Source organism: Aedes aegypti, chromosome 1, assembly GCF_002204515.2.
Source record: "Aedes aegypti strain LVP_AGWG chromosome 1, AaegL5.0 Primary Assembly, whole genome shotgun sequence".
Lineage (NCBI taxonomy): Eukaryota > Metazoa > Arthropoda > Insecta > Diptera > Culicidae > Aedes > Aedes aegypti.
Window position 1 is genome coordinate 125,822,966 of NC_035107.1, and position 21,201 is coordinate 125,844,166.

At 37.0% G+C, this 21,201-nt stretch overlaps 1 protein-coding gene across 4 annotated transcripts in view; it reads left to right on the forward strand.

The window, feature by feature from the left end:
* LOC5567571 (putative uncharacterized protein DDB_G0282129) overlaps positions 1–21,201 on the forward strand; it is a 271,047-nt gene that overhangs the window by 77,073 nt on the left and 172,773 nt on the right. Inside the window, exon 1 of one of the 4 annotated variants that reach the window (XM_021847224.1) lies at positions 6,600–7,537. The exons of 2 other annotated variants lie outside the window; for them this stretch is intronic. In XM_021847224.1, coding sequence (XP_021702916.1) covers positions 7,017–7,537 — 521 coding nt within the window. In that variant the 5' untranslated portion in view covers positions 6,600–7,016. Of the gene's footprint in view, positions 1–6,599; positions 7,538–21,201 lie in introns of those variants that run through there. One more of the 4 variants, XM_021847225.1, reaches the window with a different exon arrangement.

Consider the following 21,201-nt stretch of genomic DNA (forward strand, 5'->3'; position numbering starts at 1 on the left):
GTTACTGTTGGCCTTAAGTGTTCGGAATATGAGTCAAAACGGTAATTGTTATATTTTTGCATTCTGTGGCATTGGGTACAATATCTCTTCGATTTTTTGACAATAATCGTAGTAAGGAAGAGCAGAACTTTCGAAATTAGAAAATCGGAAAACATGAGTTTAGATGAGGAATTCCATTTATAATTTGCACGAAGTATTCCGGCAAAACTCTAAAATTAGGGGCGATCAATTAATTACGTAAGACAATTTTCGGGGTTTTTCAACCCCCCCTCCCCCCATTGTAAGATTTTTTGTATGAAAATTAAAAATAAATTGTATGGCGCGTAAGAAATCTCAAACCCACTCATTACCCAGGAATCACATCACGAATTCTTTCAAATACTTCTCAAGGGATTCCTAAAAAATATCATCGCCAGAAATTCCCCTAATAATTTCATCAGGACTTTTTTTAGGGGTTCCTCCTAAAATTCCTTCTTAAATTACACAAGGAGTTGTTTCAGAACTTCCATCAGCAGTTTTTTCAGTAACTGTTCTATATATGCCTCTAGGGATTTATACAAAAACATCTCGATTTCTTCAGTAATTTATTCGATATTTCTTTTAAGAAGTCAGGCAAAAAATCCTCCGAAGATTTATTTAAGCGTTCCTCCAGCGAAACTTTAGGAATTTCTTAACAGATTCTGTCAAGATTTTTTCCAGCGATTTCACCAGGAATCCGTGTGAAAATTGTTAAAGAGATTGCTCCTGAAATCCCTTAAAAGAAATTAATACAGGAATTTCATCAAAAATTCCACCAAGATTTCCTAAAGGAATTTATACATCAATTGCTTCCAGTATTTCTTGAAGAACATTTTCCAAGGAATCCACCAGGAATTACCTTATAGTAACCTTTAGGATATCCTTCAAGGATCCCAAAAGGAATTCCTGTTTTGAATACCAGGAAGATAGAGACACTGGATGAATTCCCAAATCACTGAAATCCTTATAAGAAATTTCTGGTGAAATCCTCATAACAAATTTCTGGTAAAACTGCTGGAGGATTTGCTGAAAACCCTCAAGAATCCTTGGAGATATTCCGCAAAAAAGTCTTTAAAAAATTCGGATGAATCACTTGAGGATTTCCGGAATTAATTTCTTAAGGAATTCCGGAAGCAATTCCTTGAAGAATTCCACGAGGAATCCTTTGAGAAATTCCGGAAGAAATCTCTTAAGCGATCCCGATTATGAAATCCTTATAATAAATTTCTGGTTAAATTCCTGATAAACCACGAGAATCTTTGGAGATATTCCGGGAGAAATTCCTTAAGGATTAATTTTTTGAGGAATTTTGAGAGGCATCCTTTGATTAATTCTGGGAGAAATCCCTTTAGGAGTTCCGGGAGTAATCCCTTAAGGTATTCTGAAGGACCTCTGTGAAGATTTCCTGGAAGAGTTTATTGAAGAATCCCCTAGAGAAACCCTATAAAAACCAACAATTTCCATCAGTAATTGTTCCTATCAAATACCTTCCAGGAATTCTTTTGGTAATTTCCCTAGGATTTCCTCAATAGTTATCTCCGGAATATCCTTCACCGATTTTCTCTAGAAATTCCTTCAAAAATTCCTAAAAAAATAAATGAAGAGATTTACTCCAGGAACTCTTACAATGATCCTACCCAAAAAATGGTCAAGGATTTTACAAAAAGTTACTCCAGAGATTCCCCCGAAAATTCCTCCAAGGATTCCACCAGGAAGCCTTCAGGGATTCCACGAGAAATACTGCAATACTATCAGCAATTTCTTTAGAGATTTCGCTTACAATTTGTTGAGAGGTTTTCCCAGGTTATCCTGCGGTGCTCTTCAAGGGAATCTTTAATAAATTCTTTTAGAAATTCCTCTAGTGTTTCCTTTAAAGATTTTTCCTAAAGATTCTTGAAGGAACTCTTGAGAGAATTATTGGAGGAACTCCTAATGAAATCCCATGGAGAATTCTGATGAAAGCCCTAAAAGTACTCCTGATAGAATCCCTATAGGAACTCCTTATGGAATCCCTGAAGGCACTTCTGATGGAATCTTTGGAGGAATTCCTGAAGATATTCTTGAAGGAACTCCTGATGGAATCATTGGAAAAACTCCTGATGAACTCCTGATGGAATCCCTAAGGAATTTCTGATGAAATCCTGAGAATTCCTAGAGGAACTACTTATGATAAACCTAGAAGAAAACTAATGGAATTCCTTGATAAAAACGTGATATAATCTCTAAAGGAACTCCTGATAGAATCTTTTGAGGAATTCCAGGTGAAATCTCAGAAGGAAGTTGATGAAATCTCCGGAAGAACTCTGATGAAAGCCCTTAAGGTACTCCTGATGGAATCCCTACAAGAACTTCTAATGAAATCTTTGAAGGAGCTTCTAAAAATAACCTTCAATAAACTCCTGATGGAATCATTGGAAGAACTTCTGATGGATTCCCTGCAGAAACTCCCAATGTAAACTATTGAAGAACTCTGATGAAATCCCTACAGTAACTTCTAATGGAATCCTTGGAAGAATTTTTCGTGTAATCCCTGGAGGAACTCTTGATGGAATCATTAGATAAGCTCTTGATAGAATTTCTGTAAAAATTCTAAGTAGAATCTATGAAGGAACTCCTGATGGAATCTTTGGAGGAACTCCTGAAGATATTCTTGAAGGAACTACTGATGAAATCTCTATATCAACTCCTGATGGAACCCCTTTTGGAACTCCTGATGAATTCCCTGAAAGAATTCCTGATAAAAGTCCAGATAGAACTCCTGATGGAATCCCTAGAGGAACTACCTAAAAGAAAACCGATGGAATTCCTTGAGAAATTCCTGATGTAATCTCTAAAAGAACTCCTGATAGAATCTCTTGAGGAATTCCAGGTGAAATCTCAGAACGAACTCTTGATGTAAGCCCTAAAGGTACTACTAATAGAATCCCCTCCTAGAAACCCTAGAAATACCTGATAGAATCCCTAAAGAAACTTCTAATGGAATCCGGAGGAACTCCTGATAGAATCGCAGTAAGAAATCCTTAAGATATTCGTGAATGAACTCCATATGAAATAATTGGAGGAATTCCTGATAAAATCCTTTAAAGAACTTCTGATGAAATCCCTGGAGGAATTCCTGATAAGATTCCTGATGGAACTCCTGATAGAATCTCTAGTGGAATTCCTTATGAAATCCCTAGAAATAATCCTGATGGATTTTCTTGAGGAACTCCTGATATAATCCCTGGAGGAACTCCTGATAGACTCGTTGGAGGAATCCCAGGTGTAATCTCTGAAAAAAAAAAACCTTGATGAAATCTTTGGAGGAACTCCTGATGAAATACCCAGAAGAACTCTGAAGAAAGCCCTAAAGATACTGCTGGTAGAATGCCTATAGGAACACTTGATGGAATCCCTAGGGGAATATCTGGAGAACTTCTGATGGAATTCTTTGTGGAATTCATGATTGAATCTTTGGAAGTACTCCTGATATACAATTCTTGGGCGAACTCGTGTTTAATTCCCTAGAATAACTCCTAATCCCTAGAGGAACTACTGATGGAATCCCTGTAGGAACCCCTTATGGAATCCTTGGAGGAAATTTTGATGGAGTTCCTGGTGGAATCCTCACAAAAATTTCAGATAGAAACTTTTGAAGTTCTCCTGATGGCATCCCTGGAAGCACTTTTTGAGGAATCTGTAGAAGAACTCCTGAAGGGATCCCTTGAGGAACTCCTGGTGGAATGAGGAATTGCAGGTGAACTTTCGGAAGGAATTTCTAAAAGAGTTCTTACAGGAATTCCTTGTTAAATCACTGGACAAAGTATTTTGTAATATTTCTGGAGGAACACCTGGTAGAATCATGAAGGAATAGCCGATAAAATTCATGAAGGAATTTTAATTGAATTCCTAAAAAAAATCCTGCAGCTTTACCTGAAAGAATTCCTGGTTAAATTCCTGATAGATTCTTTGAAGGAACTCCTGATACCACCTCTGGATGAAATCCTTATTGAACTTTTGATGGAATCACAGGTAGAACTGCTGGTGGATTTTCTAGACAAATAAGTTAAATACTGTGGGAAATCGCTGGTGGAACATATAGAAACAGCTCAAGAGCGAACATTTGCTAGGACACCAAATTCACGCATTTGCCACCCATCTGCATTGGCAGTTCATGGGACGTCGAAGCTTCAATTTGACACGTTGACGTCGATGTTCGTGCAACGTCCCTACATACAGTACGATCAGTTCGTCAAACATTTGGCTCCGCCCACCGGTGGTTTGAAAAAAAAAAAACAAACACGTTCGGTTTTGGCCGACGGATTCGTCAATCGTCAAATCGGTAAACATAGAACCAATATGACAATCAACTAGGGGGCAAGGCCAACGTTGGTCAAACTGTTTGAGCGTCTGTGGGCTGCATAAGGCAACCTTGGTGAAGAAAAGCTCCCAGTTAATAACTGTGAAAGTGCTCTAAGAATATGAAGCGGTTGAGCCGGCTCTGTCCCAATGAGGACGTTATGCCAAAAAAAAAGAAAAAAGGATATTTTTATGTTGTAAATAATTAATATTAGTAGTATTTTTGTGCTTGCCAAAAGATATACGAATGAAAAACTGGTTAACTGTCGATAAAAACTCTCGTGTTTTAGCTGTGAAAGTGCTCATAGAAAAACTAAAAGGAAGATCTGTTCCGGTTAGGACATTATGCCATAATGAAGAAAAAGAAAGTTTTACAGTATATATAGTTATTTTGACTAGGTTTCCATTATACATATGTTGAAGAATAAATATAAGTCAGCTTGAACATCCCTGTGGTTGAAACCGTCAAATTGCGTCAGTCTAGGGGAGCCTTATTTCAGCGATAGGTTTCTCTCTCGAGTGTGCAAATCACAGTGAAATCGACAACATGTTAGCATTATTCACCAGCGGGGCATGAGAATGTCATTGTTTGTGAGCAGTAGAAGTAAATGACACTGACACCATCAACGTGCCAATTAATGCAATCTAATTGCAGCTAGAAGCCATGTTGGATGCAAAATGCATGAAATTGAAGTGAAAGTGTCTGTCTATTATGTTGACATTTGATTTCAAATATTGCAACCTTCAACCAAAGTATGTATTTTATATAAATAACTAGGCAACACCTCGAAATTTGGTCGCTGTTTTACAAATGAAAGTCATATCCTTTCTAGGATTTATTTTTATTAGGGAAACAACCGACAATCAAAAATATTTGCTTTGCTGTATTGCGTCACAAACAATAAATTGTCAACAAGATTAGAGACTGCTTCTTAGCTGAGTGAGCACTTTTTATAGGTCTTGACTGAGATCTTTTTATGCCAATCGACTGTAATCAAATGTTAAACAATCCCGAGTACAGTTTTTTATTTTCACAAACTATCAAATTGCCCAATAAATGTCAAATTAAATAGTTTTCAGCATAAATTGCGCTTAATTGCCTTATTACGTTACTACTCTGAGATGCCCATCAGCATTAGTTCCATTCTTCCCTCCTAAAAGCCCATTCAAATTTGAAATTTATTATTTCAACGCAACGAAAATATATGCATCTTGTCACTACTCTTCAGCCTTCACCATCACGCATAATCTGTCAGCACTGGTTTTAACGCTTCATGATTCTCAACATGCTTCTTGTTTTGTGATATGAATTGCCACCCAGCATGCATACATATTTTCCCGGCCTCACCTGCTCAGCTTTCAAAATAAACGGATCATAACACCTTCTGTCAGAAAAATGGCTCGTCAGCATGGGTATTATCTGGTGTGGCCAACCAGCATTAGCGCAAAATAGAGAGGAAAGTGCTAAAATTAAGCAGTTAATTTTTAATCTTCTTACTACCCTCCAGCACATAAAACATAACTAATGGCAATAATTGTAATCTGCTTCGATGCTTGCTAGGCCCAATTACCCAAAACTTTCTCCATGTGTTCAGTTTTATTTGTACAGACCTCGTTGTTTGTGTCTTTCCAGTACAAATTTCAAACTTAACGCAACTGGTGACGGAACGTCACCATGCAGATTCTTTCGTAAGAGCAGTTGTTCCCAACCGTTTTTTGATGCTGCGACCCCCTTTGAAGTTCTACAAACATTCCGCGAGTCCTCCAAATTTACAGGTGAATTGGAATTAAATAAATCTTCCATTTTTGATGAAATATGAAGAAAAAATATAGGTTAAAGCTTTTTTGCGGTCTATTTCCGATGACACACAGGTTTCGTCTAGTGACGAAGAGACCTGTGTCATCCGCTAACAAAGATTTTTGACATCCCTGATGTAACTCGGGTAAGTCAAATGTGAAAATATTGTATTATATTGGTCCCTACATGCTGCATTGAGGAACACCAACTCTTACAGGAAGTTTTTCAGATTTGAAGTTTTAATAGTTAACCTGAAGTGCACGATGTTATACGTTTAAGTTAATGAGTGGTCGAATGCCCATATCGGAGTACGAAACAAGAAATCTTTGCATGTATCAAAAATATCCAACTAGATTATTATGGTTTCTTGATTAAGTAATTAGGTTTATCATATCTATACATCACTTAAGAAAAATGTACTTTTTCTCAAAAGCTTCGCCGACCCCATAAAAGCTCGTCATGCCCCCCTAGGGGTCCGCGGACCACCGTTTGGGAAACCCTGCGTAAGAGTGAAGCCACACATGTCCGTAGCCTGCAATACCCACTATATTTAATGTCATTAAGACGTTAGATTTCGCACCGGATAGTGCTCACTCTTTTGCCATCGTCAGCTGTTCGAAGCCCACCGCCATAATGAAGCCGAAGATCAAATCTGGGGTCTCAATTTTAACGCCTCATTATTCCACTATTGGACGTAGATCTCCCCGCCGTGGATGATGCGAGTTTCTTAGCTTTTGGCTGAAGTGATCAGTGAGTCAAAATTAGGAAAAAGTACAGATTGAACCGAACCTTACGTGAAGATCAGCTACTTTCACTACTGAACAGAATCGGCAAAATTGCAATAATTAATAACCTGCTGAGTATGCTATCGCGTCGCAAGAAGAAAAATAAACAGCTGGAAGAAATGTTGGAAAAGGACAGAAGTGATTCGGATTCGTATGAAGAGTTTGAGTATCTTCGCAACGACGCCCGCGAAGGAAAGACATCTACCCCGATTGGGACCAGCAGTAGTGGAAGTTTCAGTCCCTGCTCGATTGGGGGAAGTCCCAGTACCGGAAGTGTCGTGGGAGTTGCGATGAAAATGATGGGCGACGGAGTTGGCGCTTCAAGTGTAACGTACAGTAAGTGTGAAAAGTTCAACAATGGTAAACTGAAGCCAACAATGGAAAACGACGTGGGAGTTGGAAGTGATGCGTTCGCTTCCGGGGGTAGTCTGCGGAGCCTCTATTCGGAGAAGCTGAAACTGAGCTCGGAGAATGATGCTAATAAACAAGCATCGTCGATGGATAATGATGATCCGGATGAAATTGACGGCTACTGCCCGGTGGAGGTGATGAAAAGTGAAGTGAATGGAGAGCAGAAAACTGAAATGAGCATTATAAGGTATGTATGATGGATTGCAGTGGATGTTATATGGAGCAAAATGAATATATCGATGTTTGTTCTCATCGAAGGCTGACTAAACATTGATGAGAATTTCCCAAAACCTTCGTTACCTCGGATGAAATTGGTCAGAAACATGTATAAATCTGCATCTTGTGAACTATATTTTTCACCGATATGTGATGTGTAATAACGACAATTTCAGAAATGTATGTACCCTATTACTTATGAGCTTAGTTTCTTATCGATGTTATCCGTTGATATTCTGATTTCTGATTCAACAAATTAATAAATATGGAATTCTAAAATTAATGCTTTATATTTTAAAATACTGAGAGTTCTTCTGGTTCACACCTCGTAGTGAAGAAAAATGCCGAAAATTGTTGAGTTCTAATACATATTCTCAAACATTCAAGTATGCATTCAAGAGGTAGTGTATCTGAATTTTAAAAGTTACCTTCTCGAACACATGGCAACAACAATACAGAGAAATATTCAAGAAGACCTAACCCTCATAAAAAATCTAAGCCACAGAAAGTCTAATGCGCAATCTCAGTCATCGAAAATAATTATGTTTGGGGAAAATGGGGACCTCAACCCATATACACGGTGCTCCAGTTACCGTTATTATCAAATAAAATACACCGTGTCCAGTATATTCTCATACAAATTCGAGATAACATTACTTTGCGCTTGTTTAACTGACATCATTGGTGATAATATTTTTTGAAAGTGGTTATAATACTGATTCACTACAGGAAATATTTTGGAAATATTTCAATTATAAACTTATTTTATCAACTTAAGAATTTACGAAAAATATTTCCAGCGGCACGCTCATAGGCAGAGCCCAATTTCAATCTGCAGTTATCGCACATATATTTATCAAATTTTATCAATATTTATCTATTCAAAACGCAATATGATTAACTTAAAGTTTCCGAAACTTTTTTGTGAATGCTCTGATTTTCACTTTGTTAACCAGACCAATATGAACAAAAATTCATTTTAAGTGCAAAACACGACTTCAATGGACATTTCATCACTTATCATAGCAATTATTTTTTCTTATTCATAAAACAAGCTATTCTACGTTAGTATAATACTACCAGAATACAATGAAATACTACAACATTGGATTATCCTACATTCAGTAAACTTATACCAAAGAAAAGAAAAAGTGTATGAGAATATATTGGACACGGTGTATACTATCCAACCGCAGTCGGCAGTTAATTCCTGATGTTGATTCTCCTCTGGGCCGAATTTGAAAAAAATCCTTAGTCAGAATTTTGAGTTGAAGTTTGTATGATAGAAATCACATGATGTATCACACTTTAACTTGTTTAAACAAACAGATTATAAAAAAATGTTGTAGTTTTAATTTTTTATCTGGTTTTAGATATTGAAAAATACACTTCTCTAATTTTTTTGTAGACCGACATTTCAAAAGGGCCAATGCTATGTTTAGTTATCACTAATCATCCAATACACGAAAACTGATATCTACCAATCTTTCGCCTGATAGTGATTTTAGGAAATTTTCCACTGAATAATGAATAATTGGCATTCAAATATGAATATATATGGGCAGGATATGCAGATGCGTCCTTTTGAAGTATATGGAAAGAATATTGCATGGTGAATTCCGTCCCATCTATAATCAATGGTTTGGCGCATACATTTTCATTTGCGGTTGTTCTTATTTCATTCAGTTTAGCAAGTTGCATAAAATTTACACGTACACATATTGTCTAGACTGACATAAGAAATGGGCCAAAGTATAATTGAAATATATACAAATCAATATAGCTTAACAATGACTGTATCAAAGTTGATCGAAACACTCGAATATCACATATCTGTATTCTATTCAATTCTATTTAATTCTTTTCTATACAATTCTACTCTACTTAAATTTATTCTATTCTGATCCACCCTACTAAATCGCTAGTGTTTGGAGGGGATTTTAACCTCCAAATTGCCAAATAACCTCCAAATCATCACCTCCAAGTTAGTTCTAATACACTCCGTTATGTGAAATATGAGGGTGCGTCGATCGTCGCAAGTTTATCGTTAAACAGTCAATACATATGTTAACAATTGCTAATGTTGTAATCAACAACTGTGCCCAAATCATTTGAACGGTACGCTTTCGATGTTTGTACGACTTTATAGAGCTGGCAGGTCTGCGAAACAGCGCTATGCATAGACTCCGACGCTAGCTCATTAAGACTAGTCCTCGACCAGTCGCATTGCAGAAGTATTTTACATAAAACTTGGTGATATAATATTTCGAAGATTTCGACAGACTCAGCTTTTCTCAGCTCTCGACAAACTTGTTCAAATTACTTTCAAAACTGGGATCCAGCTCGAATGCAAGAATTAAACACAACATGTTTCAATTCCTTAAAATACATAAAAATAACATACAAGTTGAAACCCTTATGAATGAAATAACCATTCAAATCTTCATTTTCTTGGATCATATGAAAAGCACGGATTGGGAGTCAGACCCAAGTAACCACTAGCTCGTTAATTCGCCTTTTCGGGCTTATAGGGCTGCTATACGGCTAATTTAGAGCTTTTCAGCTCTAAAATAGCCCTATATTAGCATGGAAGGCGAATTAAAGTGCTATCTGGTTACTTGGGGAGTCTGTACATAGCAATTTTTCACAGACATGGGAGCACTACAAAGCCTACAAATTGAAGTAGAGTAGAATTGAATAGAATAGAACAGACTAGAATAGAAAAGAATTAAATAGAATTGAATAGAATACAGATTTATAATATAGATACAGATATGTGATGTTCAAGTGTTTCTATTAACTTTGATGCAGTTCAGCTATATTGATTTGTACATATTTAAATTATACTTTGGCCCTTTTCTAATGTAAGTCTAGACGATATGTGTACGTGTAAATTTGGGATCGTTCAAATATAATGGATCGTAACGCACACGGGTAAAAATGTGGCACTCCAAAACAGGAGAAAGAGTCATGATTTCGGGAGGAAAGTGTGTTTTCATGTTATGAAAATACACCATGATCAAAAGTCATGAAATTATGAAGCATTTTACCGTAACGCCGGCTGTACGTTACGTTTTCAATTTTTTAGCGAAGAAAAATGGCAATTAAAATCCTCAAATCATGAAGCATGTATGCTGGAACCATTCATGGAAACATAAGCACTATTCATGGATTTAGTCATCTGTCATTTATGATTCCTATTTTTGATACGAAAAGTGGCAATTTCGGTCATGAAATCATGAAGCAGAATCTGATATCATGAACACAGGTCATGAAAAAATAAGCACTTTTCATGTTTTCAGATGCCTGTCATTTATGATTCCAATTTTGGTGCTGAAAAGTGGCAAGTTGAGTCATGAAATCGTGAAGCAGGATCCCTGAATCATGAACTCAGTTCATGAAAACGAAACATTGTACGTCAATTAAGATCCCAGTTTATATTTGCCATTGGTAAACAAATAATATAAAGATTAAAATTGTTACTGCTTTTGTGCCGAGTAACCGTGAAAACTTTCCACAAATGTCAACCTAACGAGTGTGACATCTTTAGCAGGAACGCGAACATTCGGTGGCTAGGTTTGTACGCAAAATGTTGTATCGAGCATCAATTGAATTGGTAAATGTTCCCTGGGCTGGTGGATTGCTTGAGTCATGGAACACTCCTTAACAACTCTGCGGATGTGGAATGTGGAACTGGAACATCCGGCTGCCGAAGGCTTTTTGTGACCTGCTCTGTTATAGGACGTCGGGAATGGATCGCTTCCGAACAGTTAAAATCGCCGACGAGATTGTCAATTGAAATCTTCGCTCAAAGTTGAACATTGCCCGGTTCTGCAAAATCAGGATTGAGTAAGTACATTGATTGTGCCGTTAAACAATGTGGGAACTCACGAGAATTTCACCAAGAATGTCATCGATATGATGACAAGGTTCCGAAGAATTGATTTTTTTTAAAAACAAAACTTTTTTGTTTTATAATTTCACAAGAAGCGATCACCGATCGCCATGAGACACGTTAACTAAGGTGAAGAAAGTGACAGTTATATTTGTGTAACGCCCTGAGCATACGAATTCTTGCATAATAGTCACGATTTCATGACTTTTAGTCATGATATCATGAAACATAAAATTTTATGAAATCATGACTTTTTGTTCATGAATCCGGCAACGGATTTTTTTCCGTGCAATAGGGGAAGGAAGAGGGTCTTCGGTAGTGTTACGGTTCATACAAAATTTTTAAATTTCCCGTACAAAATCTGTTACGTGGGGCAGGGAGAGCGTCTCAAATTAGAAAATTCTGCATTACGTAATATTTGAATCATCCCTTTTATACAACATGCTCAATTGAATGAAATAAGAACAACCGCAAAGGTGTAATGATTATGTATGAACCAAACAGTTGATTACAGATGGAACTGAATTCACCATGCAATATTCTTCCACACATTTCAAAAGGGCGTATCTGCATGTCCTGTTCAAGAACTATTCATACATATTTAAATGCCTTGGACAATTTTCTAAAATCACTATCAAGCGTTAGATTGTTAGATATAATTTTTCGTGTATTGGCTGATTAGTAATAACTAAACAAAGCATTGGTTCTTTTCAAATGTTGGTCTAGAAAAATATCTAAAACCAGATAAAAATTTTAAAACTGCAAAATTTCAATATAATCTGTTTGTTAAAACAAGTTAAAGTGGCATACTTCATGTGATTTCTATCATATAAACTTCAAAAGGGCGTAACTCAAAATTCTGACTAAGGTTTTTTTTCAAATTCGGACCAGAGGTGCTGAATAACATCAGAAATCAACTGCCGACTGCCGTTTGGATGGTATATTTTATTTGATAATAACGATAATTGAAGCACCGTGTATATAAACATTAACAAAACTTGGATACTTGACTAGTTTTCAATGTTATAATCTTCATGTTTTTGTTCTTTCATACATATTGTACTAAGAGACTCTGCTTCTCAACCTAGTGGTCCAACAGTTCTTTTACAGAGTTCTAAATTATGTAATTTCTTTTTCAGTTAAAATATTTACTTATGGACCAACTGTAAAACTGTCTCTTAGCCGAAAAATGCAATTTATTCTCTCTTGAGTTTTTGAAAAACTCCACAAAAGTATGAAATAACATTAGCCATGTCGTGAGTATTGAATTCAATTACATCAAATGTGTTGTAATCGCATGGTCCAAATATTAGTAATAAACGTGTAGCTGTGGGTTCATATCTCACTGGTCGAGGAACTTTTTCAAAATTTTCCCGATGTCCCAGTGCATATAGTATTAGATTGGCCCTTAAACAAAAAAGTTGTAAAACTCAACGGGGCACCCCCTAGATATGAGCCTTAAAGTAAGAAAAACGCTCTCTCAAAATTTCAACTCAATTGGTTGCTTCACCAGCTGGCGCATTCGATTTGAAGTTTGTATGGGATATTCGTCTCAAATATATTGAAAATTGATCCTATGTCACTGTTTCGTTCCGTATACTAATCGTTCGCGTTCAAATAAGCCCAGAATGACAAATACACTAGTTGATACCCTAATGAACATAATTGCAGAAGGTTGTACCTGGATTCAAGCTCATTTTCATTACTCTTTCAGTTGTTGAAAGTTAGGCTTGGATCAGCACTTCCGTACAGTCACTTATATGCATGCGACATGTGCCTCAGCTCGCCCACGGTCATAGGTGGCTATGATGCGCTTAGTGGCTCCTAGACTTCCAAGCTATGTTGACCTCCAAGCTATGTTGAAGAAATACAAGCAGTGTTGCATGATATACTTCAGATAGTTAAAACGCCAACTTTCTTAATTTTGATCATGGTACAATCTTCTACAATATTCTTCGCTATTAGATCAAGTAGTGTTTTTGACATTCTGGGTCCAATTGAACGCGATCATCAATTTTCCTGAACCAAACAGTAGATGATGTGCTGTTGCTCATATGTTTGAGCTGAAAATCCCATATTAACTTCAATTCAAATGTGCCAGCTCATGGACCGACCAAATGAGCTGAATTTTTCAGAAAGGCTTCGTCTAACCCCAAGAAATAATCCTGGGGGGTGCCCCGTTGAATCATACAACTTTATTTTTCTCCCATACTGAGCTGGGCCAGTCTAATATAGTATCTTATTGCCAACTATGAAAGGCTTGTAAGAATTTAAGCTTAGAAACATTCTCTGTCCTAATCGGGACGCGAGCCAGAAAGAAGGACCGCTTTCATTTATTTTACCACAATTATTCATATCTTCACGTGGTATTTATGACGCAAGTGATGTGCAGCGCTAACAACGTGTTTTTTTATTGTGTAAAAGAGCACTGAACGTACAGTCAGTGACAGAGTTAGCAAACAAATACCACATTTCAATACAGAATGCTTGGGGCTCTGTATCACAGCTTTTGGTAGTCTGAATCAGCTGAAATTTGTATAATAAACTACATAGCAAAACATGTAAATACAAGGTAAGTAAAGTTTAATGATTGTCATGTAAAAAGAGTTATAACTGAATATTCAACAAAAATTTGTGTAAACTGCCTCATTACATTCAGAAATGCTTGCAATCTTGATAAAACCGAAATATTTTATGATCTTACATCCAGCATTCAACAATATTGCATGCTTTTTTGCATCTTGAACGTTAAATTGCAAATGAGAATGCTCGGTTTACAGCTAAAAATTTGTGATGTGTAAATCTGTTAGTGTGTACAAATAACCTGATTTTTTTCTGCCGTAAGTTTATTACTTAGTCTTAATTTTTGAAAGAGTTTCAGAGGGCTGTTCAAAGGCAAAAGTAAGTCGCCAAGATATTTTTTTTTTTAATATAATCATAAAAACGGTTGGTTTGTTATGCACTATCAGAAGTTACGCAAATTTGCACAACATACCAACCACATGCAACTAATAATTTTTGAATTAAATTTAATAAAATGTTTGTATAATTTCGTATTCGGTCGTCATGTGATAACTGAATTAGATAAAAAGGACCGACTTTCACATATGGTATTATTTTGATACTCTAGGCGCCCTTCACAAATTAGGAAATGCTCGAAGGGGGGAGGAGACAAGCTTTTAGCGTTCGCAATAAATATATGCTGCATTATGGGTCCTCCGTAGAAGCAACCCAAAATAGGATTTATTTTTTATTCTTTCAAGCTGGCGAATTTAGGTATTAAATTTCATCACGTTGCAACTAGGCTCCGCATACTTCAGGGATTTATGCAATAGACCTTTGAGACAGCTACAAAAAATGACCTGAAAAACTTCTCCAGATATATCCCTACGTTTCCACCATAAGCAACTACTGCATGAATTATATCTTGATTATTTTCGCAAATTCATACATTCATGCAAATTAATGACTTGAAAAAAAAAAACAAATGTTATCCATATTGTGATGCCTGATACTAGAGACGTCACCAGAGTGATTGTTGTGTATATTCACAACAATCACTCTGGTGACGTCTCTAGTATCAGGCATCACAATATGGATAACATTTGTTTTTTTTACAAACTCCTGCACTTTTTATTGAGATTTTCTTCCAAAGTACGCACAACGATCACTTTGAAGACATTTCGGTAAATTTCTCAAGGAATTTCGTTAGGTATAAATCCAGATATTTTGCAGTCAGGATTGTGAAATATCTCTCTCCTAGTTCTAGTTCTTTTTACAAGTACTTTGAGGATTACGTTCCATTAATCCTACTCCTTGTTCTTCATTTTTTTTTCAAAGAATAAAGTGTGACCCATTTAGAATTGTAACATACAAAATTTGGCATGATTCGGATATAATTTAACAAAAGTGAATTCTGTTCAAACTTAAATGTTGCATTGTGACTTGAGACTTTAAGCCAGGGATCAGAAATAAATTGTGCGTCTCCCATTCTTTGCGGGTAAACTCAAAGCAAGGTGCAGGAGACAATTTTTTTTTGAGCGAGACAAAGGTAAGCACAATCTCTACTCTTTCAGTCTCTTTCGTGAAAGCACAAAATTCACTTTAGAATATTTTCAACAAAGTATGCTTTGCAAGCGGACAAGCTTAATATGTGTTTTGCAATAGGTTCTATTAGAAGATCTTAATATATTTGGTAAAGTCAGAAACATAAGGTGATGATGAATTATCCCAATCGTGTTTAAGAGTTTTGATGAAATGTATTCAAGTGAATTTGTTTACGCGTGTACAAACGTGAAAATGAGACAACTCGATACCACGTAGCCCAAAGCACATTGCGAGTCAGCACAGCCAGGGTGCAGTCCAGAAAAAAATACTCGTGCACGTTTTCTTCGAATTTAAGGTGCTATCTCGCAGCAACGCGTGTAGCACCGAAAGAGATTTGAGTCGCACTCCATCCGTGCTTCAAGCTGAAGATAAATCGAAACCCAATCTCAAATTATCAAAAGCACGAATCTAAAGAACCAGACTAAAAATAACCGCTAAAAATTTGATCGATTGGTGACCAAGTGACCAATCATACAATTTTTAGCGTTATCAGTCTAGTTCTCCTGATTTGCGCTCTTGGAAATTTGAAGTATGGAAAATATTCATGCCTATTTCTTTAAAAAAAGAAAAGACGCGGACACCATTAAGCTGCACAGACTGTAACATAACACTAGACAACGGACAAGCATGCATCAGTGGAACAGCCGTAAAACATTTCTCACGAAAAGTTTCGATACCTGAAGCGGGAATCAAACCCACACCCCAATGACACGATGCGCTCACTGCCTGACGACACTAACCGCTCGGCCACGAAGCCCATTCAAGCAGCAAAGCACATTTTTAGGAACTAGATTACATTTAAATTGCCAGGTGTGTCTAGAAGTTGTTGTTGGTTACTCAAACCGTTCCCCAATTAGACATGACAGACTGACCAATTTTTGGACATTTCCAGGATTATATTTCAGCAACACTGCCATTCGCCTTTAGCTTCCACTTCATAATAGCCCAAAAAAGCCTTAATCGCGCAGTGATTTCTCTCCATACAAAAGCTATCGTAACACTGCCACCTAGGCAAGCCCTGTCGCGCTCGGCTCCGCCAGCTAGCATGTACTTTGTCTTGGACGCATTCACCACCAGTCCACCTTTTGCTGCTTCGCGTTTCAGGCGGGTGTGCAGGTCTGCCACCATTTCAAATGTCGGCCGACAATGTCCATATCATCCGCGAAGCAAACAAATTGACTGGATCTCGTAAAAATCGCACCCCGGCTGTTGAGCCCGGCTCTCCGCATAACACCTTCTAGCGCAATATTGAACAACAGGCATGAAAGTCCATCACCTTGTCGTAGTCCCCGGCGGGATCCACACGAACTGGAGTGTTCGCCTGAAACCTTCACACAATTTTGCACACCTTCCATCGTCGCTCTTATTAGTCTCGTGAGCTTCCCGGGAAAGCTATTCTTGTCCATGATTTTCCATAGCTCTACGCGGTCGATACTATCGTATGTCACCTTGAAATCGATGAAAAGGTGATGCGTTGGGACCTGGTATCCACGACCATTTTGGAGGATTTGCCGTACAGTAAAGATCTGAAGAGATATAAATATATTCAATGCAATTCCATTCCGTCTGAGATCAATCAAAATTTAATCAAATCAATTTTTGTGTTATCGAAATCCACTCAAAATTAAATTTAAATCCAATAATGAAATTTTTCAACCGCTGAAAAAAATAACTTTTGGCTCCAAAAAAAAACACTTGGGTCGCTTTTCATAGTGGTTCGTATGGGCCGTTCTTTCTGTAAATTAATATTTGTCAGGAAATCTCGCTCCAAAAAGTTGAAATGTAGCTTTATTAAATTTCTACTCAAAGACCTGTGGTTTCGATATCAATTCTTTTTCTGTCGCTCTGAAAATTTTTACTTGGAGAACTGTTGCTCCATTATATTTTCACTCGAAGACCTGTTGCTTCGTAAACGGATCACAGAGGCGACTTAAGCATGCAGTGCGTTTGGCAATCAAAAGGTTCACACAATTTCGGGATATCCCGTCGCTGATGTGTATTTTTTTGCTGTGCAATTATTAAGAACAATCGTCAAATCCAATGAAGTCTTCTTCTTCTTCTTATTTTATTCTTCTTCTTGTCATTACGTCCTGGGGCAGAGCCTGCTTCTCAGCTTAGTGTTTTTTTAAACGCTTCCACAGTTATTAACTGAGAACTTTCTTTACCAAACTTGCCATTTTCGCATTCGTATATCGTGTGGCAGGTACGATTATACTCTATGCCTAGGAAAGTCAAGGAAATTTCCATTACGAAAAGATCCTGGACCAACCGGGAATCGAACCCAGACACTTTCAGCATGGCTGTGCTTTGTAGCCGCGGACTTTAACCACTCGGCTAAGGAAGGTTCTTTTATGTGTTGTAGACGAATTCAACATAGGTGCATGTTTTCGGAATGTTTCGAAAGTATGCATATGATGTGTTCAGGGACGAAAAAAATCATGCTCACTATACGCTATTCACTGACATTCATATCAACATTATTGTAACCGCACCACCACCAATATGATTGTACCAATAAAGCTGGCCTAAAAGTAGATGAGCAAACCAAAAAATGATGCCCGCTTGTCGTTGGTATTTTTGATCTTCACAAACAGAAGAATATTAGTTTTAGTGAATTGAGAATCAATGAGATACATATAAATAAAAAAAATGCTGTATAACAGAAAATGATCGATCCGATGCATTGATACGATAATATTGAAGCGTTTTTAGTGTGCTTTGTGCGAAAATCACAACTTCCAAAATTGAAATGAATAAAATTAGGCTTGCTTAAATGAACTTCATTATTTCATTCTCTAGTATCACAGGTTGTTGAGTATCAGCAGGTTGAAAGAAAACTGACAATCTTGTGGCTTTGCCATTCTTTGTTGTGCTGTCAAGGTGAGATTTAAAATTAAAATAGATTCTATATCAATATGGGATAACCGTATCCTGTATTAATACTCACTGAGTTTTGAGATTGATAATTTCGTCCCTGGATGTGCTGATTCAAAAAAGGTATATTTTATGCGAATCGTACTCAATTTTGTGTAACGTCGTTGAAGCGTGTAATGATGAAATTTTAATTACTAGTTGTCCCCGAATACTTTGCATTACCACACAGTAGGCTATTTAATAAAAAACAGAACCTTCATACAGAATGAAAGTTTAATCTACTTCGGATTATTACAACTTTCCCAATGATTTTTCTTGATTCTTTGCACTTACGAACACGTCGCAGCCCGTGACGAAGGTAATAGAGATATGTAAATCCCTTGTTCCGTTTTAAAGCCTATTCGTGACACACAACAACCATTCCAATTTTATTTATATAATTATTCATATAGATGGATAGTATGTCTATCTTCTACACGGAAAAAATCTGTTCCTAGAATTATGAATAAATCATATCCATATTCATGGTCCGATTTTGTATGGAAAAGAGTGCCATGAATATGGGTATTCATGATTTCATGAATAATTTTCGAGGTTTCAGGAACACATTTTTACCCGTGTACATAAATAAAAATGGAATATTGTTTGTATGTCACGAAATGGCTTGAGAATGGGGCTCGGATTTTGAAAATTCTTCCATAGTTATGTTCTAAAATTACTCCGACATTTTTATGCATATAAACAACACAGGATACTGAATGGGAAAGTCGAAAAAACGGTTAATCAACTGTGGGCATAACTGACATCGTTTATTTGATGGCTAGACAAAGTTTGCCTGGATCATTAGTGTTATACAGATACTGATTTGCACTAAATCGCAAAAAGTCACTTGTGTCGCACTTGAAAAAAAAAAACGGAACATGCTTGAGTTTTCTCTTATGCACAGTGAGACACACACTTGCACTACAATTTAAGAAGGCAACAATTTTCCAAATTTTATAATCGTAATAAAATTGAAAGCTTCCCCTCTTATTTGGGAGACCAATGCAGCATCTATACCACAAAACGTCGACCTTTCCGTGAGATGCACTTCTCCTTCAGTGGTATGTTATTATATGCTAGGTTAAGGAGAAAACACGAACTAACATTTAATAACGATAATTGGAGTTTGAGCGCCGTGCCAAGATGTGCTACAACTCGAATTGCTCGGGGAGCGACAGTTGAATGTGCTCTATTATTTGGTATGCTTAATGAGCGTGACAATTTTCTTTTTCCTTAGGCCGACTAAACGAGAGCGTGATTCAGTTGAGCTCACTCTTGAGTGTAGCTACCGTAATCTGGGGTAACATTGATCAGATTTTTGGAAATTTCTTTTAAAACTTTATTTGTAAATGCAAATGTTCTTCTTCTTCTTGGCATTACGTCCTCACTGGGACAGAGCCTGCTTCTCAGCTTAGGGGTCTGTAAGTGCTTCCACAGTTATTAACGGAGAGCTTTCATTGCCAAAGTTGCCATTTTCTCGTAGTAGGTATGATGATACTCTACGCCCTGGGAAGTCAAGGTCATTTCCATTACGAAAAGATCCTGGACCGACCGGGAATCGAAACCAGACAACTTCAGCATGGCTTTGCTTTGTAGCCACGGACTATAACCACACGGCTTTATAATACAAATGTTATAAATTTTGTATTCTAAGAGTACTGGCACCATGTCCGTCCCACTCGGGCTCAGATTGGGTAGCATTTCTAGTACTGCATTTGGTCCCTCTGTAGTGCAAAAGGTACCCAAGTTTGACAGATCGCAACACACTTCTCACGGCATTCTAGATTACCTTATGAGCCAAAACATTTTGGGCAACTGCAAGGGACATGGAGGTCTTTAATTTATCTTTGATGGCACCCAAAGCTCGTGGCTCCACATGGCATTTTGTTTTCTGAAAATATTAAACATATTTTAAAAAATATTCTTCTACTTATAGATATTTTGACAGTGGAATAATTTCCTGCGATAACAGCATTTTCAAAACAGGAATTAACCTACTTATATCAATTGTAGAACTTATGTGATTCATGAATCTTCGGTAGCATCATTCATAATCATATGAATCACTATTTCAAAAAATTGAAAAACTTACGCAAAAAACTCATTTATGCTTATGAACATAAGAAAAAGAAATTGCATTGAAAATATGTTAACGAAAAATGTTGATTCAAATTGTTTACGACAAGCGCCGCTTCGATGAATGTAACCCTGCTGATCAATGTTACCCCGTTTTACGGTACCTAAAACATTCATTTCAACATTGTGATCCAAACGAAGATTGTGACTTGGTTGACGACGAGGCAAAGGCGAATAAAATCTGGTCCATTTCACGGTGATCGATTTCCCAATCGATTAGTATCGAATCTTGAGAGCAAATTAGATCAGTTTCTCTGGCTCTAGGCTACTTCATGTCTATGGTTCGTTTTACCAACCTAGCTGCAGCCAAAATAATTGGGCGGATGTAATGGGCTTGCAAAATGTGAATTTCATAATAATCGCGGTGCCACACGCAGATGTGCCGATAGTCTGACATAAGCGCGAGATGCGTGATTTAAGCTGTTGTGCTCTGCGACGAAGGTAATTTAAAACTATTTTTGTCGGTTTTGTAGTATTTGACGTCTTCAGAATTAGTCATTGATTAATTTTTCTGTATAAATGACATCTCATTACGAACATGTGCTCTACGCTTTAGAGCATAAACTCAAACACACAAATTG